At 54.4% G+C, this 26,994-nt stretch overlaps 3 protein-coding genes across 10 annotated transcripts in view; 2 read left to right on the top strand and 1 right to left on the bottom strand.

The window, feature by feature from the left end:
• ATF5 (activating transcription factor 5) lies at positions 1 to 4,669 on the bottom strand. 2 transcript variants are annotated; one of them, XM_054672639.2, is made up of 3 exons: positions 4,534 to 4,669; positions 2,906 to 3,202; positions 1 to 1,514 (listed from the first exon to the last, which is right to left on the bottom strand). In XM_054672639.2, the coding sequence occupies exons 2-3, from the start codon at positions 3,081 to 3,083 to the stop codon at positions 844 to 846; spliced, it is 849 nt and encodes a 282-aa protein (XP_054528614.1). In that variant the 5' UTR covers positions 3,084 to 3,202; positions 4,534 to 4,669; the 3' UTR covers positions 1 to 843. The 2 variants fall into 2 exon arrangements, with proteins under 2 accessions (XP_054528614.1, XP_016792122.3); XM_016936633.3 differs by lacking the exon at positions 4,534 to 4,669 and adding an exon at positions 3,497 to 3,732.
• Positions 3,991 to 26,994, top strand: NUP62 (nucleoporin 62). 3 transcript variants are annotated; one of them, XM_003316529.4, is made up of 3 exons: positions 4,400 to 4,608; positions 22,443 to 22,704; positions 23,916 to 26,994. In XM_003316529.4, exon 3 carries the CDS (start codon positions 23,993 to 23,995, stop codon positions 25,574 to 25,576), a length of 1,584 nt encoding a protein of 527 aa, XP_003316577.1. In that variant the 5' UTR covers positions 4,400 to 4,608; positions 22,443 to 22,704; positions 23,916 to 23,992; the 3' UTR covers positions 25,577 to 26,994. The 3 variants fall into 3 exon arrangements, with proteins under 3 accessions (XP_003316568.1, XP_009434342.1, XP_003316577.1); XM_003316520.5 differs by lacking the exon at positions 22,443 to 22,704 and having other exon boundaries at positions 3,991 to 4,608; XM_009436067.5 differs by lacking the exon at positions 22,443 to 22,704 and having other exon boundaries at positions 4,393 to 4,517.
• IL4I1 (interleukin 4 induced 1) overlaps positions 4,402 to 26,994 on the top strand; it is a 39,660-nt gene continuing 17,067 nt past the window's right edge. For 3 of the 5 annotated variants that reach the window (XM_063802123.1, XM_016936627.2, XM_016936628.2), the window contains exon 1: positions 4,522 to 4,608. The gene's annotated coding sequence lies outside the window, so the exon portion shown is untranslated. Of the gene's footprint in view, positions 4,609 to 6,111; positions 6,210 to 26,994 lie in introns of all 5 variants that reach the window. The other 2 variants (XM_054672633.1, XM_054672634.1) reach the window with 1 other exon arrangement.

The raw sequence follows: 26,994 nt of genomic DNA, 5'->3' as shown, positions 1-26,994 counted from the left end.
CCGGAGGAAATGTTTCGTTTTATTTTTGCTCATAACCTCCCAAAAAAATCAGTACCCCGCCATCCCTCACCCAGACACAGCCCCTCTCCAACACCTTCACGAAACACTGATTTTTTTTCTCAGAGCTAAAATGAACACCCAGTCACCAACTACAGCCCTGCCCTGCCCCTCCTCCCACTGGCCTGCTCATCTTCCCGCACTGCAAACCTGGCCGCCTTTAGCCTCCCTCCCTTAGCGTAGTGTCCCAAGGTCACCTAGCCTGCTTTTTGCCTGTAGGATATGGGTCCCCTTCTCAAAGCCCGCCCTGACTTACTTCCTCATTTGCATAGTCCTTCAGCTCTATCCTGTGGCCACTCCACCCACCCCAGACAACCACCTGTAAGAAACCAGGTCTGAAATTCAAGAGACCAGGTTTCCAAGCTCCCAGCTGCTTCCCTGTGGGCCTCGGTGCCTCGGCTGTTATGTGACGGGCATAGACATTGACTAAGGCCAAACATTTCATGATTTGGACGAGAAAGGAGGGAAGAAGATCCAGAAATACGCAAGAGAGGTGATAAGCAGAGACAGAGGATAAAAGGATAAGAGTAGAGAGGAGTTGGGTGGTTTGGTGGGGAAGAAGGGTTGATTTTTTTTTTTTAATAGAGACAGGGTCTTACTATGTTGCCCAGGCTGGTATTGACCTCCTGGCCTCAAACGATCCTCCTGCCTTGGCCTCCCAAAGTGCTGGGATTACAAGCATAAGCCACTGCACCCGGCCGAGAGGGGTTTGGAATGAAGGTAGAGGCAGGGGGATGAAGGCGCCAGAGCTGAAGACCAGCCCCCAGAAGCCACACCCCTGCCCTTCTAGCAGCTACGGGTCCTCTGGCTCCGGGCCTTGTAAACCTCGATGAGCAGGTCCTTGACGTACTGGATCTCGCGCTCCACGGACTCTGCCCGTTCCCTCAGCTCGCGATTCCGTGCCTCCAGCCCCTGGCACTCGCCCTCCAGGGCCTCACCCTCTGCCCGCTTCCGCTGGCGGTACCTCAGAGCCGCTGACTTGTTCTGGTCTCTCTTCTTTTGCTTGCGGTCCCCTCGGGTGGTGGCAGGATGTGGGTAGGGGGCCAGGCGAGAAGGTTGAGGTGGAGAAGGAGGAGGGGGCTGCTGTGGCGGGGGCAGAGGCGGCATCCCCACCTCCTCCTGCCCGGCCTCGTTGCGGCAGTAGATGGCCAGCAAGTCCAGAGTATCCAAGACAGGGGGCTGGGGGAGGTCAAAGGAGGGGAGGGACAGGGGGAGGGAGGGGGCTTGTGGTAGTGGTGGTGGTGGTAGTGGCGGCGGGGAGGGTGGTGGGAGGAGCGGGGCATCTAGGAAGAAGTCTTCCATCTGTTCCAGCTCCTTCTTGAGGAGGGAGGCCATAGCTTCCAGGTCAGGTGGGGTTGGGGAAGGTTGGGGGAGGGTGCCTGGGGGTAAGGGGGGCTCCAGAGGGAGGAGAGCTGTGAAATCAACTCGCTCAGTCATCCAGTCAGAGAAGCCATCACCTGGGATTAAAGTGGGGAGGGACACAAAATTCCCTGAGTTGCTGGTCTTCTGCGTAGTTGGGTGCTGACTCACGTCTCATTCAGGTGCATCTGTCCCATTCATTCAGTAAAACAACTAACCACTGAATCATCAAACCAGTCAATAAACCAACAAACCAGTGAAGAAACCAATAAACCAGTCAACCAACCAACCAACAATCAACCATCTAACCACTCAGTCAACCAACCAACCAACCAACCAACCAATGAACTAGTCGACCAATCAATCAGGGAATCCGTCAACCAACCAAATAAATCAGTCAACCAACCAATCAACCCATTAATCAACCAATGAACCAGTTAACCAAAACCCAACAAATTAGCCAATGAAAGAATCAGTCTTAACCCATAAGAGGGTCCAGGGGAAAAAAAAAATTAAAAAAGAAAAAAAGAACCAGCCAACCAACCAATGACTCAAGCAACAGTCAACCAAGCATTTCTTCAACCATTCCAACATCTCCTTTACCGAGTACTCTGTATCTGTGGTGTCTCTATTCTCTGTTTTTAAAAGGCAAACTAGATCACATTACACACACACATACACACACACATACACCTTGTTTCATCTTTACTCATTAATTATTGAAAACCCACTATGTGCCAAGCATTTGGGATACAGTAATGAATGAAATGATTCCTGCCTCCTGAGGGCTTCTGCATATGCAGTTCCCTCCAACTAAAATGCTCTTCCCTTGGGTGTTTTCCTCATTCCTTCCCTACTTTTTTTGTATTTTAAGGGATAGGGTTTCACTCTGTTGCCCAGGCTGCAGTGCAGTGGCATCATCTTGGCTCACTGCAGCCTAGACCTCCCAGGCTCAAGCGATCCTCCCACCTCAGCCTCCCAAGTAGCTGTGACTACAAGCGTGTGCCGCCATGCCTGGCTAATTTTTTTTTTTCCTATAGATATGAGGTCTCGCTATGTTGCCCACGTCCTGAACTCCTGGACTAAAGCAATTCTCCCCGCTTGGCCTCCCAAAGTGCTGGGATTACAGGCCATCATGCCTGGCTTCCTTCCCATCATTTATGCCTCAGTCAACATGTTACCTACTTGGAGGAGGTTTTCTGGCTACCCATTCTATATTAGGTCCCCTTTGTCATTTTGTAGCTCAGCTGCTAGGTGTTTTTGACTTATTCCAATACACTCTCATTTAATTTATCTCTGGTCTACTCCCCACAGTGTAAGCTGCTGGAAGGCACAGACCATGTTCTTGTTCCCAGCCGTATCCTCAGCACCTAAAACAGTGCCTGGCACATTGTAGGCACTCAATATTTATTGAATACATGGATGAGTTCTTCCTCCCCCATCTTCCCCTGCCCTCCACTCCCCAGCTCCACCTTCCACCTGCCCTTACCTGCCAGGGGCTCTCCCCCCACTGGAAGCCCGCCCTCCAGGGCTCCCCCAAGGACCTCATAGGGAGCCAGGGGGGCAGGGGCCGGGGGGAGTTTCCCATAGTCTACGAGCCATCCCAGCCCACTAGCTGGGAGCAGGGCCCTGTCCAGCTCCAGCCCCAGGGTCGCCAGGAGTGACATGGCTGTAGCACAGGTGCTGGGCACTGATGGCAACAGGAGAGGCTGCACCAGCAGCTGGGACGAGGCTCTGGAGGATGCTCAGGTGGGCGAAGACAGGCACCAAGGCGAAAGTGGAAGACCTACACGCGTGAGACAAGAGTGGGTGGGGTCAGGACAGCGTCATCCACCGGCCAAAATCAAGGGGAAGCCAAGCCACACCCCCAGGCACGTCCATGAGGCTCCTCCCTCCCCCTTCCAACCACCGTTTAGAACACTAAGCCTCAGCCTCTCCGAATTCTAAATTTGCCCTTTCTTTACCCAAATCTCTGAGCCCCACCCACTCCCAAGGGAATTTCTTTAGGTCCTAAAGTAGGACCGATGCCCCACCCCTTCCCCCAATACAAAAAAACCTAAAGGTCTCCCAGGGGAATTACCTTAGGCCCCTCCCATCCACCTCAGAATATTTCGCCTCAAGGAAAAACTCAATCCCAGGGACATTTTCTTCCAGCCACGCCCCTTCCTCTAAAATATTTCCTTTTGGCCCCACTGCCTTCCTAGCTTCCATCCCAAACCAGTTCCCAAGGGAACTGCCCCAGGCCCCAGCCCTTCAGCAATGTTATCCACTCAAATCCCACTCCTCGCTCTGCCGCTGCCCCTCCAAGCCCCGCCCCCATTGTTTATTTAGCTCCGCCCCTCCCCCGATTCCCCAGAGGCCCCGCCTCTTTGTCCCATCGAAACCCCACCCCTCAACTAACGGTTGGTTTAGCCCCGCCCCTTCTCACAATGTGCTTCCGAAATCCCACCCATCGTGACGACAGTGGTTCTAGCCCCACCCACTTAGAGGGTTGCCTCTGGGCCCCGCCTTCTGCCCTGTCAATCTAAGCCAGTCCCCGCCTCAGCAGGTGCCTGGTTTAAAAGGAAGGAAGCTGGGCTGTGAGCCAGAGCAACGTGGGGCAGGGAGGGTGGAGGAGGGTAGAGGGGGCAGGCGGAGAACGGCTACCCGAACGCCACCCGTCCACACGCGGCTCTGCGCCGAGGGCCAAAGCGCATGCTACGTCGCCCGAGCGGTCCAATTGCCTTTACACCTCCGCCCTCTTGGGGATCAGTGCGCATGTGCGGCCATTCAGGGTCCGCAGCTCTTTCACTACGGGGCACTGGTGGGCTACTGCGCAGGAACAACCAAGCACGAAGAATCGTTTAGAAAAAAAAAAAAAAAAACACCCTCCCCTGGAGTGCTCAGGCCCAGCTGCACGCGGGCTGACAAACATCGAGTCTAGAACTCTCCCACCCGGCCCCGGGCCCAGTGCGCATGCGCAGCCGCGCGCCTTCGGCCCACCGTACTACTTCTGCGCCTGCGCGACCGTGATTCCCCGCTCGCGACTCCCCACCCCCCAGGGCTCGCTAAAGAGGGCCACGAGCTGCGAAAGGGCGGGAAAGGCAGTTGGAGAAGGAGAGGTAAGCGGTTACTCACTCCATGGCTGCAGCAAGGAGAGGCGGCGGCGGCCTCGGCTGAAGAAAGAAGGTGGGAGCGGAGAGCGCAGGCGTGGTGAGCGCGGAGACGGGCCGGGGGCACAAAGGGGTCGAGGCTACAGAGCCATGGCCGGGGCTACGCAGGCAGAGGCGGCGACACTGTAGTGAGAAGAGACTGTGATCCGAGGACAGGGAATGAGGCGGCCCCGGGGACTGGGGACAGATATATCCCGGGTGGCGGAGCACGGCCCTCCCGGATCCTTCCGCGCCCCGCCCTCGCGCGGCCCCAACCGGGAGGCAGCCGGGTCCCCTCCTCCTGGGGATCAGGGGATCCGAGCCTTTCCTTCCCACTCTTAGGGTCCGGGCCCCTCCTCCCTCTCAGCTGGGGATCCGACCTCCTCCCTCTGAGCCGGGGATCCAGCCCTCTCCTTGTGGCTCCGGGGTCTGGTTTCCTCCTCCTCACTCTAAGCTCTGGTTTCTTTCTCTTTCTGCCTCTGAGGTCTGGGCCTGCTTCCTCCTGTGATTTTGAGGATCCAGCCTCATTCTCTTCCCGCAGACCTGCACCAGTTCATTTCTCTTTCCCTTTCCTTGCTTGCAGAATTTCCTGCCAGTCACTTTTCACCTCTTCATCCCCCAGCTGCTGACTCTGAGAAACCCTCGTGGGTTAGAGTCCAGCATGAGTCACAGCACTCTCCCAAACACAGACCTGCCAGGATGGCCTCGGGCAAATAACTTCTCTTACTTCATTTCCCTATCTGTAAAATAAGAAAAATCAACTCGCCTGGCGGGTTTATGAGACTCAAATAAGTCGATGTCTGGCAAGCCTTATGCACAGAGCTCAACTCATACATTCCTGTTCAACTTTTTTTTTTTTTGAGACGGAGTCTCTCCGTCTCTGTCGCCCAGGCTGGAGTGCAGTGGCGCGATCTCAGCTCACTGCAAACTCCGCCTCCCAGGTTCACGCCATTCTCCTGCCTCAGCCTCCCGAGTAGCTGGGACTACAGGCGCCCGCCACCACGCCCGGCTAATTTTTTGTATTTTTAGTAGAGACGGGGTTTCACCGTGTTAGCCAGGATGGTCTCAATTTCCTGGCCTCGTGATCCGCCCTCCTCGGCCTCCCAAAGTGCTGGGATTACAGGCGTGAGCCATCGCTCCCGGCCTCAGCATATTTTATTAATAGGAACTCTGGGGCCCAGTCTCATTTCTTCCTTACCACTTGCAAGAGCCGCAGACGTTGGACTGTCCAACACCTGCTGTCATTCTTCTGTCTCCCTCATCCCTCTAAAGTGTCTGTTTCCAGCTATCCTCATCTTCCATTCCAAATGATGGGTGCCCAGGCCCCATCCCCTGGCAGGGATTCAGACATCGAGGCCCTAGCTGCGTCCTTTTCTCCATCCCTTGCCCTTGGCTTCCTTTCAAACCGTCCTTCAGCTTCCACTGGATAGGAACTATCTCCCAACCCGCCAAAAATGGAAGATCTCCCTTTTCGTTTAGTCAGAGGGTAGCCATCTTGCCCCTTCTCATGCACTGGGCCCTCCTCCACCAGCCGAGGTGGATGTCCGTCTTTTCTCTGTTGCAGAAACCCACCTTGTCCCATCCACATCAGGACATCCCAGCTGGAGTTCAACCTTCATCCCTTCTGTGGCAGTTAGGAGACTGAATCAAGGTCCAGAGAAGGTGGAGGAATCCTGATATTGAGCGTTACACACAAGCTTCTTTCTCCTTCCTTACCTGTTGCGGGCAGGAAGTCCTTCTTGGGATCTGACCACCTTCCCTTAGAGCACTTACTGTCCACTCTGCCAGTTTTTGAGCACTTGCCCTATATTTTCTTGGGCCTATAGGGGCTGTGTTATCACTGAGGCAGTATACAGAGTAGCAGCTAAGAGCATAGACTGAGCTTGTCCCACCCGTGGGCCTGCATGCGGCCTAGAACAGCTTTGAATGCAGCCTAACACAAATTTGTAAACCTTACCAAAACATGCGAATTTTTTGCGATTTTTTTTTTAAGTTCATCAGCTATCAATAGTGTATGTTATGTGTGGCCTAAGACAATTCTTCAATGTGGCCCCAGGAAGCCAAATTTTATACATCCCTGGCATAGACTCTGGAGCCAGATTATATGAGTTCAAAACCTGACTGCACCCCTCTTACTAGCTGTGTGACCCTAGCCATTTCCCTTCCCTGTGCCTCAGTTTCCCCTGTGGTACGAAGTGGCATTAAGAATACCTACCTCTGGACCAGGCACGGTGGCTCATGCCTGTAGTCCCACCACCCTGGGAGGCTGAGGTGGGCAGATTGCTTGATCTCAGGAATTCGAGACCAGCCTGGGCAACATGGTGAAACCCTGTCTCTACCAAAAATACAAAAAAATAGCCGGGTGTGGTGGTTTGCACCTGTGGTCCCAGCTACTCATGAGGCTAAGGCAGGAGGATCACTTGAACCCTGGGGTGGGGCGGAGGTTGCAGTAAGCCGAGATTGTGCCACCACACTCCAGCCTGGGTGACAGAGTGAGACCTCGTCTAAAAAAAAAAAAAAAAAAAGTACCTACTTCTTAGGGCTGTTACAAGGATTAAATGAGTTAATCCGTGTCGAGCAGTTAGACTAACGCCTGGGACACAGTAGGTGCTGCATAAAAGTGGTTATTGTTATTGCTGTAATTAAGGTGGATGTGTTCTCATTCCATTGCTGTATAGATTTTTGAACAAAAGCAGATGGAATTAAGGGTAGACTGTTGGGCAGACTGCCAGTGGTAAGGACGCACAGACGTGCCCTATCTCCCCCGCCCCGCCGGCAGAATCTTTTCCTACGAAGATCTTCTAGATTGTACATGGGGACTGGGTTTGGTTTGGTTTGGCTTGGTTTTTTTGAGACAGAGTCTTGCTGTGTCGCCCAGGCTGGAGTGCAGTGGCATGATCTTGGCTCACTTCAACCTCCACTTCCCAGATTCAAGCAATTCTCCTGCCTCAGCCTTCCAAGTAGCTGGGATTACAGGCGCCCACCACCACGCCTGGCTAATTTTTGTATTTTTAGTAGAGACGGGGTTTTGCCATATTGGCCAGGCTGGTCTTGGACTCCTGACTTCAGGTGATCCACCCACCTCGGCCTCCCAAAATGCTGGGATTTACAGGCATGAGCCACCACACCCAGTCTTAAGCAAGACCTAGCTTTTTTTTTTTTTTTTTGAGATAGAGTCTCGCTCTGTTGCCCAGGCTGGAGTGCAGTGGCGCCGTCACAGCTCACTGCAACCACCGCCTCCCGGGTTCAAGCCATTCTCCTGCTTCAGGCTCCAGAGTAGCTGGGATTACAGGCATGCACCATCATGCCTGGCTAATTTTTATATTTTTAGTAGATACAGGGTTTCACCATGTTGGTCAGGCTGGTCTTGAACTCATGACCTCGTGATCTGCCTGCCTCGGCCTCCCAAAGTGCTGGGATTACAGGCGTGAGCCACCGCACCCAAGGGGGTTATTTTTTAAATAAAATTTTTTATTTTGGAATAATTGTAGATTGACTCAACAGAAAAGTTGCAAAGATAATACGGAGAATTTCTGTATGCCCCTCACTTGGTTTTTCCCATTAACATTTTACATTACTTTGCCACATTTGTCACAACCAAGGCAACATCAGTATGTTACCATTGACCAAATGCCATTCTTGATTCTGACCACACTTGATTCTGATTTTGGTAGTTGTTACTTAATGCCCTTTCTGCTCCTTCCGGATGCCTTCAGGATGCCACGTTATATTTAGGCATCATGGCTCCGCAGCCTCCTCTGGCCTGTGACTGGTTTTAGACTTTCCTTGTCCTTCATGACCTTGACGGTTTGGAAAAATGCTGGTTGGGTATTTTATGGAATGTGCTTCCATTTGGTTTTGTCTCAGACTGGGATTGCGGGATATTGAGAGGATGGCCAGGTAGGATGCTTTTTTTTTTTTTTTTTTTTTTTTTTTTTTGCTTTTTTTAGTAGAGATGTGGGGGAGGGTCTCACTATGTTGCCCAGGCTGGTCTTGAATTCCTGATTCCTGGGCTCAAACGATCCTCCTGCCTCACCCTCGCAAAGTGTTAGGATTACAAGCCTGAGCCACTGTGCCCGGCCTGGGTTTTTTGTTTTGTTTTGTTTGTTTTTTAATTTTTTTGGTTTTTTGAGACGGAGTTTCACTCTTGTTGCCCAGGCTGGAGTGCAATGGTGCCATCTCGGCTCACCGCAACCTCTGCCTCCTGGGTTCAAGAGATTCTCCTGCCTCAGCCTCCCGAGTAGCTAGGATTACAGGCATGTGTCACCACACATGGCTAATTTTGTATTTTTAGTAGAGACGGGGTTTCTCCATGTTGGTCAGGCTGGTCTCGAACTCCCGACCTCAGGCGATCCACCCGCCTCGGCCTCCCAAAGTGCTGGGATTACAGGCGTGAACCACCGCGCCTGGCCCGGCCTGGGTAATTTTTAATAGCTTGGTCAGTAGGAGAATTGCATTGCTGGCTATGTGCGGTTTATGCTGGCTGCAGAGGTGTCTGGGCAGGGACTCTGCTTCCCCTCCCCACCCTTTTGCCGCCTTTTCTCTCTGGCTATTGGGTCCCACCCACTTCAGCCCAGCCAGACTTAGCAGCTGGACTCAGGGTGAGTGGGTGCCAGTTGGCACCCTTAGCTCTCCAGCCCCTCCCAGCCTGTTCTAGTTCATAGCGGGTCATCAGTGGTTGCCTGCGACCCTCCTCCCCAGATCTTCGAACCCTGAGTCCCCTCGTGTGCACATTCCTGAGCCAGGCCTGTGGCCCCTTCAGGACTCATGTCCTGGCCTCCCCCAGCCTCGAGCTCCCCTTCAACTCCTGAGCTGGGGCTTGAAGCAAGGGTGGGGCTACTGGGGACTCTTTTTCAGTGCGGAGGGGCCTGGCTTGGGGAGTGAGGTGGTGGTTGCAGGCAGGTTGCATCAGCCCTGGCTGTTTGACGGGGAGGGGGAGTTCGGGGATTCTCTGGGGACCCCAGCACACCTGGCAACCGCTCCCGGTTAGCAGAGCCTTGGATAAGGGAGAACCCCCGCACAGAAAGAGTAGGGGGGGGTGTGGAGAGGGAGGGAGATCAGCCACCCGTGCAGGACCCTGAGAATCTGAGGCTCGGTGCCAAGAAGGGGCCTCAGATCACAGAGGCTTGTTAGCAGGAGTCAAGACTGAGGTCCCGAGAGGTAAGGGGGGTTGTGAAAATCACAGTGCCAGTTAGATGGGACCTCAGCCTCCACCATATTGCACAGCTTCCAGGGCCCCGAGGCCCATGGTGTAGTCTCTGGGAGGCCTCCAAGCCCCGACCCTCACCTCAGGCCTGCTGCTGCTCACGGTTGCCAGACGCTATCGATTCCTGCCTGCACCTGCACCGTGCCATCGCCCCGCTATTGCCGCAACTCCTCACTGCTTTCCCAATCACGGTGGCCTCCTGGCATGATGGAAAAGGCTCCGAGTTTTGCATCAGACAGACCGGGGTTCTGGTCCTGAGCCCAGCACTCAGTTGTAGACTGGAGTGCAGGCGGGGCCCTCATCTGCCGAGCCTCGGCTGCCTTCCGCAGCGTGGGTCAGAGCATGGGCCCTAGAGCCAGCCTGCTGGGTTCACACCCCAACTCCACCACTTCTGTGACCCTCAGCAAGTGGCATCCTCTCTCTATGACTCAGTTTCCCCTCTGTAAAATGGGGATGAGATGGTCCATTGCAGACGGTGGTTTTGAGGATTAAATGTGTAAATGTGCGTGAAATACCTAGAGTGGGGCCTGGCATAGGGAAGTGCCCTGTGAGCGGTAGTTCCTGCTCTGGGGCCTGGTGTGGGAGCGCTGTGGAGATGGCATCAGTGAAGCCGGCGGCTGCCGGAGCCCAGGTCTGTGTGATTCTCTCTGTTCCCGCCACGCCTGCTTCTGCTTTCAGATCCGCCGTGTGCAGATGTCTGCCTACGTGACTGCTCCCCCGAACGCTTCGAGGGCAAAGTCAGGGCCCTCCTCATTCCCAGAAACGTTCCCCACAACCCCCCGCCCTGTGCTGCTATTTCCGTAGGCATCGATACATTTTCTAATGAGTTGCTCAGCACAGAGGCCAGCGAATGTGATACTGAGGCCCCTGAGAGGAGCCAGGGAGGGTAACTGGGTCACGCAGGCCAGGGGTGCCGGGGTTGAAGGTGGGAGTCCTGGCAAACAAGGGCAGGTAGGCCAAGGCCAGCTCAGTTGGGGAGAGGATGACGCGGGGGCTGGGAGACAGCACAGGCTGCCACGTGGCCCACAGTCCTCCAGAGCCCCTTCCCTCCCTTGTGCCTGCCCTTGTCCCTTCAGTAGAAGCAGTCACAGCTCTTATGCAAAAAAAAAGGGACACAGCAAACTGATAACAACTGACACCAGTGTCCTAGAGCCCAGGATGCCATCACTCACCGCTTAGTGGTCTGGGACAAGATACTGTACCCCCCGACTTGTGGTCACCTCATCAGTAAAATGGGCACAATCATAGAACTACCTCGGGGCAGTGTGGAGGGGCAGGGGGTTGACATGGGAAGAGGCCTGGACCGGTGAACTGCTGACCACCTTGGGCCCTGTGTCAGGCCCAGAGGGAGGGGTGGCTCCCAGAAGCACCTGGGCCCCTGAAAGGCACCGGGGCCGCAGCAACACTGGCAGCGCTGGTGGTGCAAAGCTGCTGGTTTCACGGGAGAAGCTGGAAATCCAGTTTTTTTTTTTTTCTGTGAGATCCAAGTTTTAAAGGTAGGCAAGTAATTCAGAAAAACCTGGAAAACCCCAGCAAACCACCAGTGTGGACAGGACTCAGGCTGCTGGCCCTCTGTGACTTCCCCTCCCCACAGCTGTCATCCTCTCTGTCCACAGCAGAGAGCAAAAGGAACCCAGCCCTCATTCCAAGAGTCTCCGAGGATTGAGGCTGGTCCCCTCTGTGCTGGACTTTACAAGCAGTGAGACGGAGCAGGGCTTCATTCCGACACAGCCCGGTCCCATGTGAAGGAGGGGAGGACAGTGTTTCTGGGGAGCAGAGGAGGAGGCCTAAAGAATCCTTCCTGAGGTTCAGGATGCCTGCTGGAAGTGGGGCTGGTGTCTTATTACTCTCTTCCTAATCCCCATGCCCCCAGCCAGAGGCCACCAGGAGCACATTGCTCATTGCGGCAGGAAGACTGTCCCCCACAGGGACTCACAGGGCACCTCAATAAGGAGGCGTTTGGGCTAACTTGAGGAGTTGGGCTGTGTCAGGGGCAAGCCCATGACTCGCATCTATTTGACCTAGAGCCCGAGAAGCAAAGGGAGCTAGTGCCGGGGTTAGTTGAGAAACAGCCAGCAGCTCTGAGTCAGGAGGGGTGTTTGGTCGTTTCTGTGGTTTGGACATCATGTTGTCTGTGTTGAGGCGTGATTCAGGAGTGGGCTTGTCGTCTTGGTCCCTCGTGGTCGTGGTGGCCTGGCCTGGGGCCCTAGGGCCCTGCCGTCGGGGCTGCTTTCTCGCAGCAAATGCGCTCATCCTGCCAAGATGGAAGGGAGGTGAGAGCCACCGCTGTGTCCAGAGGAGGCAGCTCCTGCATTCGTCTGGCCCAGGATATGTGGTTCCTACAGGGTCGCTTGGGCACGGAGGAAAGTACCCGGGCTTGAGCCCAGCCAGCACTCATAGGATGGATGGTCATGGTCGGAGCTGCGGGGAGAGGCAGAGGCGGGGAACCATGGTGGGAGGGCCTCACGGGACCCCTAGGCTCCCTAGGTGCCCTCTCAATGGGCACAGGGGTACCCCCATGGAGAGTTTTGAGGTCAGCGGCCATCAGAGCGCCAGGCCTTAGCCCAGTTTGATGCAGACTCCTTTGCCCTCTTCTTCCTGACCTACCACAGAGCAGGAACGTATGGGGGTTGGCGAGCAGCGGACGCCCCTCTCTTCCCTGCAGGCGTCTCAGGCCATCATCTGCAGCTGGGGCGGGCGGATCATCCTGAATTGGATTTGAGAGTGAAGCCCAGGCTGGTCTGGAAGGTCATGGAGATGGCCCAGGAAGTCTCTGGAGAATGGGAAGGGGGACTGGATGAGGCAGGGGACGGTGATGGTGGTGGCAGTGGGGAGCAAAAAAAGACCATGTTTTGGAGAGGCTCGGTGCGGTTAGGAGCTCAGCTGTGGGGCCAGACACCTGGGCCAGCCCTTACTGGTTGTGGGACTTTACGCAGGTGACTGAAGTCCTCTCCCCTTTCTCAGTTTGCTCATTTATAAATGGGAGCCATGATAGTTTCGCTTCGTCACATTGCTGGGGGAAAGTTAAGTGAGTGAGAACAGGTGAAGCCCTGGAAACGGCCCAGCGCATGAGAAATGCCATGAAATGTGGGTGTGGAGATGGCCGCCGAGGCAGGAAGGGGCTGTGTTTGCTTCCAGTTCTCATAATGAAAGCCACCCTGCCCCCATCTTCTGGCTGCCTTCACCTGGTTCCCAGAGAAACCTCCATAGCAACCGTCTCCACCACAGCCCGGCCTGGGCCCTTCCCTCCTTCCCCCACCAACATCACTGCCTCTCCCCGGGGAAGCTGATGTTGACAAGAAGAGGGGCTGCAAATGGGGCACAGGTGTGCGCCGTTCCTCCCCCGCCACACACGCCTGTCTGCTGCTCTCAGAGTCCCTCAGCCCTGATGCCTCAGTCCCTCTCCAGGCCTTGATGTCCTGTGCCTGCACCGCCAACCAGAGCATTTCAGCTCTAGGCTCTTCCCCAGCCTGTTCTCAACCAGCATTACCGGCCACCCCAAGGAAGGCATGGGCCTGCCCTTAGAAACTGCCCAAGCCGTTGCCCTCGGGGTAAAGTCAGCTCTGAGCCTGACGCCTATCCGCCTCCACAGCCTCATGGAGGCCTCTCAACCCCTTCCCAGCACCCCCTGGTTGGTTGGTTGGTCGGTTGGTTGGTTGAGTGGCTTTATTGAGATACTGTATAATCCATATCCATTTATCAGTGTCCAACTTAGTGGCTTTAGTACGTTGACAGAGTTGTGCAGCCATCACCACAGTCAATTTTAGAACATTTTCATCACACTAAAAAGAAACTCCTAGGCCGGGCATGGTGGCTCACGCCTGTAATCCCAGCACCTTGGGAGACCAAGGTGGGCGGATATCAAGGTCAAGAGATTCAGACCATCCTGGCCAACATGGCAAAACCCCGTCTCTACTAAAAATACAAAAGTTAGCTGGGTGTGGTGGCACGCGCCTGTAGTCCCAGCTACTTGGGAGGCTGAGGCAGGAGAATAGCTTGAACCCGGGAGGCGGAGGTTGCGATGAGCTGAGATCACGCCACTGCACTCCAGCCTGATGACAGAGTGAGACTCCGTCTCAAAAAAAAAAAATTAGCTGGTGTGGTGGCACACATGTGTAATCCCAGCTATTAGGGAGGCTGAGGTGGGAGGCCCACTGGAGCCCGGGAGGTTGAGGCTATGAGCTGTGATTGCACCACTGCACTCCAGCCTGGGAGACAGAGTGAGACCCTGTCTTAGGGAAAAAAAAAAAAAATTTTTTTAATGCAGTAGGTAGAGGGGAAAAAACTTTCAATACAAGGGTAAGAAATAAAAGTTATTGGCCAAAAAGGAAGAAGCCTTGGCACCAGAGTATTCCTCAAATCTCTTCCAGTCCTATTCTTTTATATTAAGAGCGAGCGGTGGTTCTAGAATCTTCCTTAAAATCTCTCTCTGGCTGTTTCCTAACTTTTCCATGGTTGTCTTAGCTGATTCGTTTTTCCTGTGGGGAAAATTGCTGTTGGTCCCGCGACCTGAGCTCCTTTGGTAGCTTCTGGGCCTGGGGAGTGGGAAGGAGAAAGTAGCTGCTAATTAGCCGTCAGGTGACTTCAGGGGAACGCAGGAGAGAAGGTTGAGAATCAGTGAATCCACAAATCATTTAGCTACTGCCTTGAGGCCGTCCTGTGTAGCAAGTGGCAGAGGCAGGATTTTGGTACCCTGGGCAAGTCGCCCCCTCTGAGGGCCTCGGTTTCCTCATCTACCCGGGTGAGGAGAATAAGCCTGCTTAAAACGATTTCTAAGATACATAAAGAACAGTAGAGAACAGTGCATGTAGCAGGCGGCCTTTTGTGTGCAGGTGGGGATAGTGCCAACCACGCTTTTGTTTGAACGCACAGTAAGTCTCTGCAAAGATGTGCAACAGCAGCCTGTCTCCAGGGAGCAGGGCTGGGGGGCTGTGGGACTCAGGGAAGACAGGCCACACTATTCCCTTTTGTACCTTTTGAGCTACAACAATGTGAACATACTACCTATTCACAAAATGAGTTAGTTTGTTTTTTTGAGACCGAGTTTCACTCTTGTTGCCCAGGCTGGAGTGCAGTGGTGTGATCTCGGCTCACTGCAACTTCCGCCTCCCAGGTTCAAGCAATTCTCCTGCCTCAGCCTCCCGAGTAGCTGGGATTACAGGCATGCACCACCATACCTGGCTAATTTTCTAATTTTTTTTTGTAGAGATGGGGTTTCTCCATGTTGGTCAGGCTGGTCTCAAACTCCCAACCTCAGGTGATCCGCCCCCCCACACCCCGCCCCCCCCCGCCCCGCCCCAGCCTCCCAAAGTGCTGGGATCGCAGGCGTGAGCCACTGCGCCCGGCCTAGCTTTTATGTCTTTAAATGCCCACCAATGTCACTGGGTTGTGGCAGGGTGGTGCGGCCTCCTGGGTAGTGAGCACACGGGAACATTTAGGCACTGAAACATCTGAACATGCAGTAAAAGTTCCAGTGACAGCCTGGGGAAGACAGCTTGATCCATCACAGCTTCTCCCCCGAGGAGCTGACAGACACACAGCCACACACACCCTGTTCCTTTGTCTCCACACAGGTCCTTAATGCAAGTCGGTTATGCCTGTAGGTTGAAAGGCATCAGGGAGGAAAATGGGACCAGAATGCCAGGTGACCTAAGGAGGAGAGAGAGAGGACAGTTGAAAACCCACAGGTATCCCTGTCCCTTCCTCCCTCCCTGCTATTGGGGATACCTGGTTCTATGGAGGAGAGGTGGCCTTTTGGTGGAGGTGAACATATAGGGGTGGGAGAGAGGAGCTCTTCCATGTCACAGATTTGGCTTAGAAAAGCAACCCTCGCTGGACGTGGTGGCTCGTGCCTGTAATCCTGGCACTTTGGGAGGCAGAGGTGGGAGGATGGCTTCAGCCCAGGAGTTGGAGACCAGCCTGGGCAACATAGTGAGACCCCATCTCTACAAAAAATCGAATATTAGCTGGGCATGGCGGCGTATGCCTGTAGTCCCAGCTAACGGGAGGCTAGGGCAGGAGAATCATTTGAGCCCAGAAAGTCGAGGCTGCAGTGAGCTGTGATTATACCACTGCACTGGATGACAGAGTGAGACTCTGTCTCAAAAAAAAAAAAGAAAAAGGAAAGCAGACCCTCTCCATGGCTTTGGGTTTCTGTTTGTTTGTTTTGTGTGTCTGTTTGTTTTAGACTGAGTCTCGCTCTGTCGCCCAGGCTGGAGTGCAGTAGTGCGATCTCGGCTCACTGCAACCTCCGCCTCAGCCTCTCGAGTAGCTGGGATTACAGGCACACACCACCACACCTGGCTAATTTTTATATTTTTAGTAGAGACGGGGGTTTCACCATGTTGGTCAGGCTGGTCTCGAACTCCTGACCTCAGGTAATCCACCCAGCTCGGCCTGCCAGAGTACTGGGATTACAGGTGCGAGCCATCATGCCTGGCCCACTCTGTTTTCTACCAATGGGGTTGGCCATACCCCAGGCAGGGTAGTTATGTAAGAGAGCAGGACAGGAAAGCCCAGGCCACCGCCAGCTCCCACCAGGCGACTGCAACAGTCTCCTCACTCCTCCCACACAGAGTCTCGGTGAGTCTTTCCGAACATAACCCAGACCCTGACCCACTCATGGTCTCATGCTCCCAAGGCACTCTGGTCTGGCCATTTGGCCTGGACCGCTTGAGCATCTGCCTTGGCTAAGGTCCGCTTAGGAAGGTGTTGGTCAGTTGACTTCAGTTCTTGAAGGGCAGACTTGGAGCTGATCTGTTATTCAAGGTTTAGGTGGATTTTCTTTGATGCAAAGGAAAGAGGAACTGATTCAGGAGACGGTTAAGAAGCAGAGTAGTTAGACTTGTGGAGTTTGCAGACGGAGAATCCCAGCACTAGCACTCATGGAGATGGTCCTGGCCAGAGGTTCCCACGGGAGGGCAAGTGAGGGAAGGCAGTGTTGGAGGACGGCGTCTGAGCCTCAGCAGGAATCAAATGTCCCTGGGCTGGGCCCAGCCCATCTCTGATCTCCCCTTGTTTCTCTCCTCTCCACTCCCTCACTCTCTGCTCTTTTCTGCCCTGTTCTGGTCTCTCTGGTTCCACCGGTCATACTTCCCCCAAATCTGAAATAACGAATTCCATGGGGAAAGGGGAGGTCCCACGGAGACAGCTCTGCACCCTGTCCCTCTTGCGTCTGGGCTCTGCATTGTCAGCAGTGCCACCAGGTGGCTGTCAGCCGAATGCCATGGGCCTTTGTTCAGGTGCCTCCCAGAACTTTTTTATTTGTTTGAGACGGGGTCTCGCTCAGTCGCCCAGGCTGAAGTATGGTGGCGTGATCACAGCTCACTGCAGCCTCAAACTCCTGGGCTCAAGTCATCCTCCCACCTCTATCTGGGATCACAGGCACACACCACCATGCCAGGCTAATTTTTGTTTTTTTGTTTTTGAGATGGAGTCTCGCTCTGTCTCCCAGGCTGGAGTGCGGTGGTGTGATCTCGGCTTACTGCAAGCTCCGCCTCCCGGGTTGATGCCATTCTCCTGCCTCAGCCTCCCGAGTAGCTGGGACTATAGGCACCCACCACCACGCCTGGCTAATTTTTTTTTGTATTTTTAGTGCAGACGGGGTTTCACCATGGTCTGGATCTCCTGACCTAGTGATCCGCCCGCCTCGGCCTCCCAAAGTGCTGGGATTACAGGCGTGAGCCACCGCGCCCGGCCTATTTTTTGTGTTTTTAGTAGAGATACAAAAATACAAAAGATACACCATGTTGGCCAGGCTAGTCTCGAACTCCTGACCTCAGGTGATCCACCCACCACAGCCTCCCAAAGTGCTGAGATTACAGATGTGAGCCATCACACTTGGCCAACACTTAATTCTAACATCTTTTCCTCAATGAAACCCTCCCGTCCCAGGCAGAATGTCAAGACTTGGCCCTGGAAAGCTCTGGTTTCCCATCATGGGGCTGCTGTTTGCTGGGTGGCCTTGGGGAGTCTGCACTTGTTTCCCACCCAGGAAGGGCTCGGTGTGCTGCAGTGCAGTGCTCTGGCACGGTGCCGGTTACACAGTAGGTCCCTAGTAAATGGTTGTTACTGAGTCCCTATTGTGTACCAGGCACTGCTGCAGGTGCTGCGAATACAGCAGGGAACAAACGGAAATCTGGCCCAGTGGAGCCGACACCATCCCCACCGTTAGCCTTCCTCTGTGTTCGGAGGCAACCTTGTCCTTCCCTCCCGTCATAGATGGCCTATCGTGGCTGGGTGTCAGTGGCAATCCACCCACACACATCCACAGTCCTGGCAGGGTTGCCCCAGCACCAGGGGATGTCTGGATTTTCAGAATCACACCTCACTTTCCTTTCTGTACCAGCCGCCTTGGCCTCCATGCACAAGGGCAGACCTGCCCCTGACCCCAGCCCCTTTCTCAACCCCAACTCTGCCCTGTGTATTCCCATCCACCTATCTAGATTTCATTCTGTTCTTTCTCCGTCGTCCCTCAACCTACCGCCATTGGTTTCTAGTGGCTGCTGTAACAAGTCATCACAAATGTAGTGGTTTAAAGCAACACGAATGTATTTTCACAGTGCTGGGGGTCCAGAGTCTAAATGGGTGCATGGTGTGTGGTTCCTTTGGGAAACTCTAGGGGAGAGGCTATGTCCTTCTTTAGCTCTAGAGGCCGAAGCCGCCTGTGTTCCTTGGCTTGTGGCCCCCTCATCTTCAAAGCCAGCAGCACAGTGTCTCTCAGTCCATTCTTCTATAGGCACATCTCCCTCTGACTCCTCCTGCCTCCCTGAAGAACCCTTGTGGTCACCTGGGGCTCACGTGGATAAGCCAGGGTAACCTCTTTATCTTCATCACATCTGCAAAGTCCCTTTGCCATGTAAGGTCACGTTGACAGGGTCCTGGAACAGAGTGTGGGCATGTTTGGGGGCCGTTTTTCTGTCTACCCCCCCACACACATAACACACATCCTTCCTAATTCTTCCTTTCCTTTTGGTCCAAAGCTGAGGTCTCCTGTATTCTTTCCCAGGCACAGACTCCTGTCCCAGGCATCTAAGGAAAGGGGTTGGGGGCCGGGCACAGTGGCTCACTCCTGTAATCACAGCACTTTAGGAGGCCAAGGTGGGCAGATCACCTGAGGTCAGGAGTTCAAGACCAGCCCGGCTAACATGGTGAAACCCCGTCTCTACTAAAAATACAAAAATTAGCTGGGCATGGTGGTGCACGCCTGTAATCCCAGCTACTCGGGAGGCTGAGGTGGGAGAATTGCTTGAACCCGGGAGGCGGAGGTTGTAGTGAGCCAAGATTGCACCACCGCACTCCAGCCTGGGTGGCAGAGCAAGACTCCGTCTCAAAAAAAAAAAAAGAAACTGGGACTTGGAGTGGCACAAGAATCACAGATGGAGGTAAGGTAGTAGAGCTGACCGAAGGCTGGGGTGACAGCAAAGAACCCTGGTTCTCACAGATGGGGGTGGGATATGCCCACCTGAATTCAGATGATTCTGCATCTGAATCCCAAGCGGGTCTTCCTCCGGGTTCGCAGGGCTGTGAAGGCGCCCGTGTTGTTTGAAACTCAAGGGTAAATGTTGGGGCAGGCAGGAAGGGAAGGGACTGGCGGCTCTGCCAGCACTTTCCTTGGTGACCTCAAGGCAGCGCTTCTCTGGAGCTGTGTCCTGCCTGGGTGAACTACAGATGGTCACAGCCACCCAGCCCTGAGCACAGGCCCAGGCATACTCTCCTCCTTTCCCTGGAAATGCAGCACTCCCTCAGTTTGGGTTCCTCCCTGCTTCCCCCACCGCCACCAGCACCATCAGCTTCTTTGGTAAGGAAACTCTCCCCTTTGGCAAATGTGGTAATTCCGGGATCAGAGCTCGTAATAGTTTGCATTTGTGAGAAACTTCCCAAGTTCTAGTATTTGTGGCTTTTTGTTTTTTGCCTCAAACTCCTGGGCTTAAGCAATCCTCCCGCCTTGGCCTCCGAAAGTACTGGGATTACAGGTGTGAGCCATCATGCCTGGCCTGTCACTGTTAACCTGGACAGACCCTGTGGTTTTGGTGCAAATTTAACACTTTGCTCAAATTGTGATGCTGTCCTCTCTCAGTTCCAGTTCGGGCCTCGGGCTCTTGGCCTGGACCTTCTCCCAGTCTTCTCTAAGCCACCTGGCCTCCAGCCTCTACCCTTACGGTTCATCCCCTACACCCATAAAGTCCGCCTGTGGCTCCCTCAATATAACGCCCGAACCGTTAGCATGGTATGTATGGGTCTGCCACATTCTCCCGCCTGTCACATGGCCCACAGTCCCCAAGACCACCCTGCGGCTCAGTGATGAGCTAAGACTCACAGAGCTCAGCAAAGCTTTCTACTCACAGTCACGGTCACGGTTTATTATGGAGAAATGATACAGACTGAAAACAGCAAAGGGGAGAGATGCAAAAGCCCCAAGGGAGACCAGGCACGAGCTTCCAGCTGTCCTCTGCAGGTAGAGAGAGTCCCGCGGACAGTGCTCAGTTCTCCCAGCAACAGCGTGTGGTAACGCTTACGGAGCGGTGGCGGCCCGGGTTGTGGGGAGGACATGGCGCACCCGTGTGGCTGAACTGAGGTCTGCTGACTCCAGCCCCTCCAGAGGTCGTGCTGATACTGTATGACCCAAAGCCCCCACTCTAGGTCACAGCGTCAACATGGACTCTCTAGAGTGGCCTGGGGCCCCAGGTAAACAAAGGCGCTCTTATCTGGCAGCACATTTCAAGAACATAGAGATTCTCCTGGAGCTGGTCAAAGGCCATTTTCTCTCTTTGGAATGTGCAGATTTGAACAGCCCAGGCTTGCCAAGTCACTCCTTCACACATAAACATCTCCCTTCAGAAGCACCAGATCACTTAACACCCAGAGGCATGTCTGCTGTGTCGGCCTCCGTGTCTTCACACAGGCCTTTCCTCCTGCGTGGACGGCGCCTCTCCCCCGCCATCCTTTCCCTGGCTGATGCTGCATCTGCAACACTCAGCTTCTCCCTGGAACCTGCTCCCACAGCATGTGGCCCAGCCCTGCGCCTGCCCTGAGCCCTGGTTGTAGAGCTGACATTTGACTCTGGCTGCCTTGAGGGCAGGGGCCGTGGCTTAACCAGCCACTCTGGGCTTCACTTTCCTCATTTGTCAAGTGGATCTGCCCCAAAGTTTGCTTTGAGGAAACGGTGAGTAATGGTAGGTCTCCTTTCTTTCTTTTTTAGATGGGGTCTCACTCTGTTGCCCAGGCTGGAGTGAGTGGCACAATCACAGCTCACTGCAGCCTCCACCTCCCTGGGCTCCAGTGATCCTCCCATCTCAGCCTCCCAAGTAGCTGGGACTACAGGCGCCTGCCACCACGGCCAACTCATTTTTGTGTTTTTTGTGTAGAGACAGCATCTCGCTATGTTGGCCAGGCTGTTCTCGAGTTCCTGGGCTCAAGCGATCCCCCCACCTCAGCCTCCCAAAGTGCTGGGATTACAGGCGTGAGCCACCTCACCTGGCCATATCTAAACTGCGTGGATCAGGGCTGGATCGGTATGGGTTCACCATTGTGAATAGACCCCTGGCACCTGAAGTATTGGAAACCAACGTGGCACTTAATAAATGGTGAACTGTTGGCCGGGCGCAGTGGTTCATGCCTGTAATCCCAACACTTTGGGAGGCCGAGGCAAGCGGATCACCTGAGGTCAGGAGTTCAAGACCAGCCTGGCCAACATGGAGAAACCCCGTCTCTACTAAAAATACAAAAATTAGCCGGGCGTGGTGGCTAACGCCTGTAATCCCAGCTACTCGGAAGCTGAGGCGGGAGAATCGCTTGAACCCGGGAAGCGGAGGTTGCAGTGAGCCGAGATCATGCCATTCCACTCCAGCCTGGGCAACAGAGCGAGACTCCCGTCTCAAAAAAAAAAAAAAGGTGAACTGTTAAGCCAGACAAGTCTCCACAGAAGATTGTTTTCCTTGTAGTTTTTTCATAGTTGCAAAGAGCTTTTTATAAATGCCCTTCTTGGAAATTTTAGCTACAACATTAATAGCAAAAGCTTTTTTAAGCTGAGTTCTTGAGAACTGAGATGTGTAGGTGTAGCTGCTCAGATGCCTTTAGCTGCCAGTAACAACACACCGGCTTGAGGTGGCTCAGCAGTGAGGACTTTTGTTCTGTCCCACAACGGGAGGAATGGATGTAGGCCGGGCCAGGCCCCAGCAGTCCTGGGGGCTCAGGCACTTGCCGTGGCCTCTTGAAGAGACCTTTCTCAGAATCCCCCAGGAAAGCTTTATGAAAATGCCAGGGCCACAGCATCCCAGCCCCGGAGAGACTGGCTTAGTGAAGCTAACAGCCTTGTGTATTTTGAATGCTCCCAGTCAGTGGTGATGGACGCCCATTGAGATCTACTGGCTTAGACAAGGCAGAGCGTGTGCAGCTGGCCCTGGGGTCATCTCCCCAGGCTTGCTTGGCTGTGTGGAGGAGGAGGAGCAGACGAAACAAAACTTAGGGGCCTGTGAGGAAGCAGAAGGGTGCAGTGGAAGGGGTGGGGGTAGTGAGATAGGTTGCCTCTTACTCAAGCTGGAAGGGGATTTCCTGAGGAGAGACACCAAGCAATTTAAAAACTGGCCTGGAGAGAGAGAAGAGGAAACAGACCTCATGGGTGTTTCTCTGGGTCAGGCACTTGGCTTCTCAGTCTTGACTTTGATTATTCTTTTGTTTTTTTGAGACAGGGCCTCCCTCTTTCCATTTCCAGCTTTTAGAGCTGCTTCTGCCTTCCTTGGCTCCTGGCTTTCTCACATCATCAGATTCCAAAGCGCATCACTCCAGTCTGCTCGCGTCACCACAAGCTTTCTTCCCTTCTCCAGTCAGTCAAATCCGTCTTCTAAGGATACTGCTGATCATCTTTAGGGCTCACGCCTGTAGTCCTGGCACTTTGGGAGGACAAAGAGGGAGGATCGCTTGAGCCCAGGAGTTGAAGACCAGGGCAACAGAGTGAGATCCCATTTCCACAAAAAATAAAAAAGATTATCCACGCATGGTGGCATGCACCTGTAGTCCTAGCTACTCTGGGAGGCTGAGGTGGGAGGATCACTTGGGTCCAGGAGGTTGAGGCTGCAGTGAGTTGTGATCATGTCACTGCATTCCAGCTAGTATGACAGAAAAAAACCCTTTCCCAAAAGAAAAAGAAACCACCCCTATTCAGCACTCCCTCTCACCCTTTCCTCACCAGGTAACCTTTGACCTTCCTGCTGATAGATGGCACCACTGGGAGATTTTTCAGTTAGACATTACCAAAATCAAGTCAGTTTGAACTGAATGGAAATACTGTGGCCCATGGGTCTTCTGGGGTGCTCTTTATCCCTCCCCCACCCCCACCCATCTCTGGTGGGGCTCATGGTCTCCCGTGATGTCCCAGTGTCTGCAGATGGTTGAGAAGGTGTCCAAGGGAGGCCCAGGTGCAATCCTCCACACCACACCTACAGGTGAAGGAGGCAGCTGCCTTCCAAGCCTGGAGAAAACCCCAGGGGAGGCTCCGATTGCCTGGCTCAGGTCTCAGTTTATCCTTGAGCCAAACACTGCAGCCAGGGGCATCTGTGCTCTGAGCACATGGGTTTCAGACCCTCCCCTGAGTTAGGAGGAGGAGTTCCAGCGTCCTCTCCTGCTCTTAGAGAGTGCAGGTGTGGGCCTGGGGGGCCTTCAGCAACCCAGACCCTGCCATCCAGCCTGGCTTCCCGGCCCCATCTCTCTCTCTCAGGTCCAGAGAGGCCCTCAGGGTGGCAAGAGCTGATCCGCTCACCCTGCTAGAGTCAGCCAGGGAACCTCACTGGGTCCCACGCGGGGAGCAGGTCCTACAGCTGTTCTTGTGTGTCCTAGTCCCGCTTGTGGCAGTGCCTCAAATCTGATCTCCTCAGGCTGAGGTGGGTCCAAGGTCCTGTTCTCCCGCCTCGTCCTCCACAGAGTGGGAGCTTTCCACTGAGCTGAACATGGCCACGCACGTCCCTAGCACCCCGGCTCCTCGTACCTGACCCCAGGGCGTGCTTTTGTGCTTCTGGATCCTTCTCGATGTAGCAGAGCCTAGTTTAGGTTACACAGCATGCATCATTATCCCATCCCACCACCCTCCAAACCAACTGTGCCCAGTCATGCCACTGAGCTTGCCTTTCCAAAACTGCCATCTGACAATGTCACTTCCTCTGCTTTAGAAATCTTCCCAAGGCTGCAGACGCCGACGGATTTGCTTTGGGAGCCAGAGTAGCTGCCGCCACCAGAGTCCGGAGCCATGAGCGGGTTTAATTTTGGAGGCACTGGGGCCCCTACAGGCGGGTTCACGTTTGGCACTGCAAAGACGGCAACAACCACACCTGCTACAGGGTTTTCTTTCTCCACCTCTGGCACTGGAGGGTTTAATTTTGGGGCTCCCTTCCAACCAGCCACAAGTACCCCTTCCACCGGCCTGTTCTCACTCACCACCCAGACTCCGGCCACACAGACGACAGGCTTCACTTTTGGAACAGCGACTCTTGCTTCAGGGGGAACTGGATTTTCTTTGGGGATCGGTGCTTCAAAGCTCAACTTGAGCAACACAGCTGCCACCCCAGCCATGGCAAACCCCAGCGGCTTTGGGCTGGGCAGCAGCAACCTCACTAATGCTATATCGAGCACCGTCACCTCCAGCCAGGGCACAGCACCCACCGGCTTTGTGTTTGGCCCCTCCACCACCTCTGTGGCTCCAGCTACCACGTCTGGAGGCTTCTCATTCACTGGTGGAAGCACGGCCCAACCCTCCGGTTTCAACATTGGCTCAGCAGGGAATTCAGCCCAGCCCACGGCACCTGCCGCGTTGCCCTTCACTCCGGCCACGCCAGCAGCCACCACAGCAGGTGCCACACAGCCAGCTGCTCCCACACCCACAGCCACCACCACCAGTACTGGGCCCAGCCTCTTTGCGTCAATAGCAACTGCTCCAACTTCATCTGCCACCACTGGACTCTCCCTCTGTACCCCTGTGACCACAGCGGGTGCCCCCACTGCTGGGACACAGGGCTTCAGCTTAAAGGCACCTGGAGCAGCTTCCGGCACCTCCACAACAACATCCACCGCTGCCGCTGCCGCCGCCACCGCCACCGCCACCACCACCAGCAGCAGCAGCAGCACCACCAGCTTTGCCTTGAATTTAAAACCACTGGCGCCAGCCGGGATCCCCAGCAATACAGCAGCCGCCGTGACCGCTCCACCTGGCCCTGGCGCAGCTGCAGGGGCGGCTGCCAGCTCCGCCATGACCTACGCGCAGCTGGAGAGCCTGATCAACAAATGGAGCCTGGAGCTAGAGGACCAGGAGCGGCACTTCCTCCAGCAGGCCACCCAGGTCAACGCCTGGGACCGCACGCTGATCGAGAATGGAGAGAAGATCACCAGCCTGCACCGCGAGGTGGAGAAGGTTAAGCTGGACCAGAAGAGGCTGGACCAGGAGCTCGACTTCATCCTGTCCCAGCAGAAGGAGCTGGAAGACCTGCTGAGCCCACTGGAAGAGTTGGTCAAGGAGCAGAGTGGGACCATCTACCTGCAGCACGCGGATGAGGAGCGTGAGAAAACCTACAAGCTGGCTGAGAACATCGACGCACAGCTCAAGCGCATGGCCCAGGATCTCAAGGACATCATCGAGCACCTGAACACGTCCGGGGCCCCCGCCGACACCAGTGACCCACTGCAGCAGATCTGCAAGATCCTCAACGCGCACATGGACTCACTGCAGTGGATCGACCAGAACTCGGCCCTGCTGCAGAGGAAGGTGGAGGAGGTGACCAAGGTGTGCGAGGGCCGGCGCAAGGAGCAGGAGCGCAGCTTCCGGATCACCTTTGACTGAGCGACAGCAGCCCTGGGGCCCACAGGTCCCTAGGGAGTTCATGAGGGGAATGCGCCCTGTTGTCTGTAGTTTGGGGTTGTGGCAAGATACTTGTTTGTTTGTTTCTTTCTTTCACATGACTGCCCTTGACATGATCGCTGTGTGCTTTGCGTTTTTCCATTTAGGAGGGTATTCTGGGCCTTCTGCCCAGGCAGCAGCCTCATGGGTGTGGCTTCTGTGGCTTTCATTTGAGTGTCTTTGGCCCCTTTTCACCTACTGCGACCACCCACCTCATCCTGGCTCAGCCTGGTGATGGAGAAGTGCTGATGGTCTTGGTCCCAGCCAGGGTCGTGGGGGCAGCCACTCTCTCCAAAGCATAGTCATAGGTGTCATGAAAAAATACCAAATGTAAGAGAACCTCCAAGTCAGGGCGCAGTGGCTCACCCCTGTAATCTCAGCACTTTGGGTGGCCAAGGCGGGCAGATCACTTGAGGTCAGGAGTTCGAGACCAGCCTGGCCAACATGGTGAAACCCCGTCTCTACTAAAAATACAAAAATTAGTCAGGTGTGGTGGACGCCTGTGATCTCAATCTCAGCTACTCGGGAGGCTGAGGCAGGAGAATCACTTGAACCCAGGAGGTGTTGCAGTGAACCAAGATCACACCACTGCACTCCAGCCTAGGCAACAGAGACTCCGTCTCAAAAAAAAAAAAAAAAAAAAGAAACTCCCAGGAGACAGTAGCCTAGTTTTCGAGTGTGAGCTTGTGCTTGTGAAAGCTAACCATGCTAACCACCAAGGCAAGGCAAAGCAGCACAGTGTGAATAGAACAGAGCGGGATCGAGAATTTCACAGAAGACAGGTCAGCTGAGGGGCCTGCACACACAGGGTGTTGAGGAACCACAGACGGGCGCCGAGAGGCCTGCCTTTTGCCTGGCCCAGGCTCACCCCCACCTTGGGCCTCACCTCCTCCAGGAAGCCTTCCCAGCTACCTGAAGCTCAGGTGGCCTTCTTGCAGGTCCCCGTAGCACCCTGAGCCTGTACCTTGGGTGGCACTTGCTATGCTATCCTGTGCTAGCCGTTTGTGCCTCGTCTCGCTGTTAGATTGTGAGTTCCCATGGGCAGAGACCCACTGTCGTTCCCCGTGTGTCCCCAGCCCGGTCCCTGTCACATTTGTTAAATGAAAGAACAATGAAGCCCAGTATAATGTCAGTCCACAGAAATAGCCACAGCTTCCAGTGGTGGCCGTAGACTTGGCTCGGAACTTAGTGGCACCAGAGTAACTCTAGTCAGTTACAGTAAAATCCACTGTGTGTGGAAGGCAGAAGCCAGCGGTTGTATCCCAAGCATCTTTTGTATTTGTCTTTATACTTTGCTGAATTCTCTGAAATACCTATTACTGTATGTTGCTTTTCTAAATAAATGTATTGTGAAACCAAAA

The sequence above is a fragment of the Pan troglodytes genome, chromosome 20, assembly GCF_028858775.2.
Source record: "Pan troglodytes isolate AG18354 chromosome 20, NHGRI_mPanTro3-v2.0_pri, whole genome shotgun sequence".
Classification (NCBI taxonomy): domain Eukaryota; kingdom Metazoa; phylum Chordata; class Mammalia; order Primates; family Hominidae; genus Pan; species Pan troglodytes.
The sequence above is the reverse complement of the archived record's forward strand: the minus strand, read 5'-3'. Positions and strand labels throughout refer to the sequence as shown.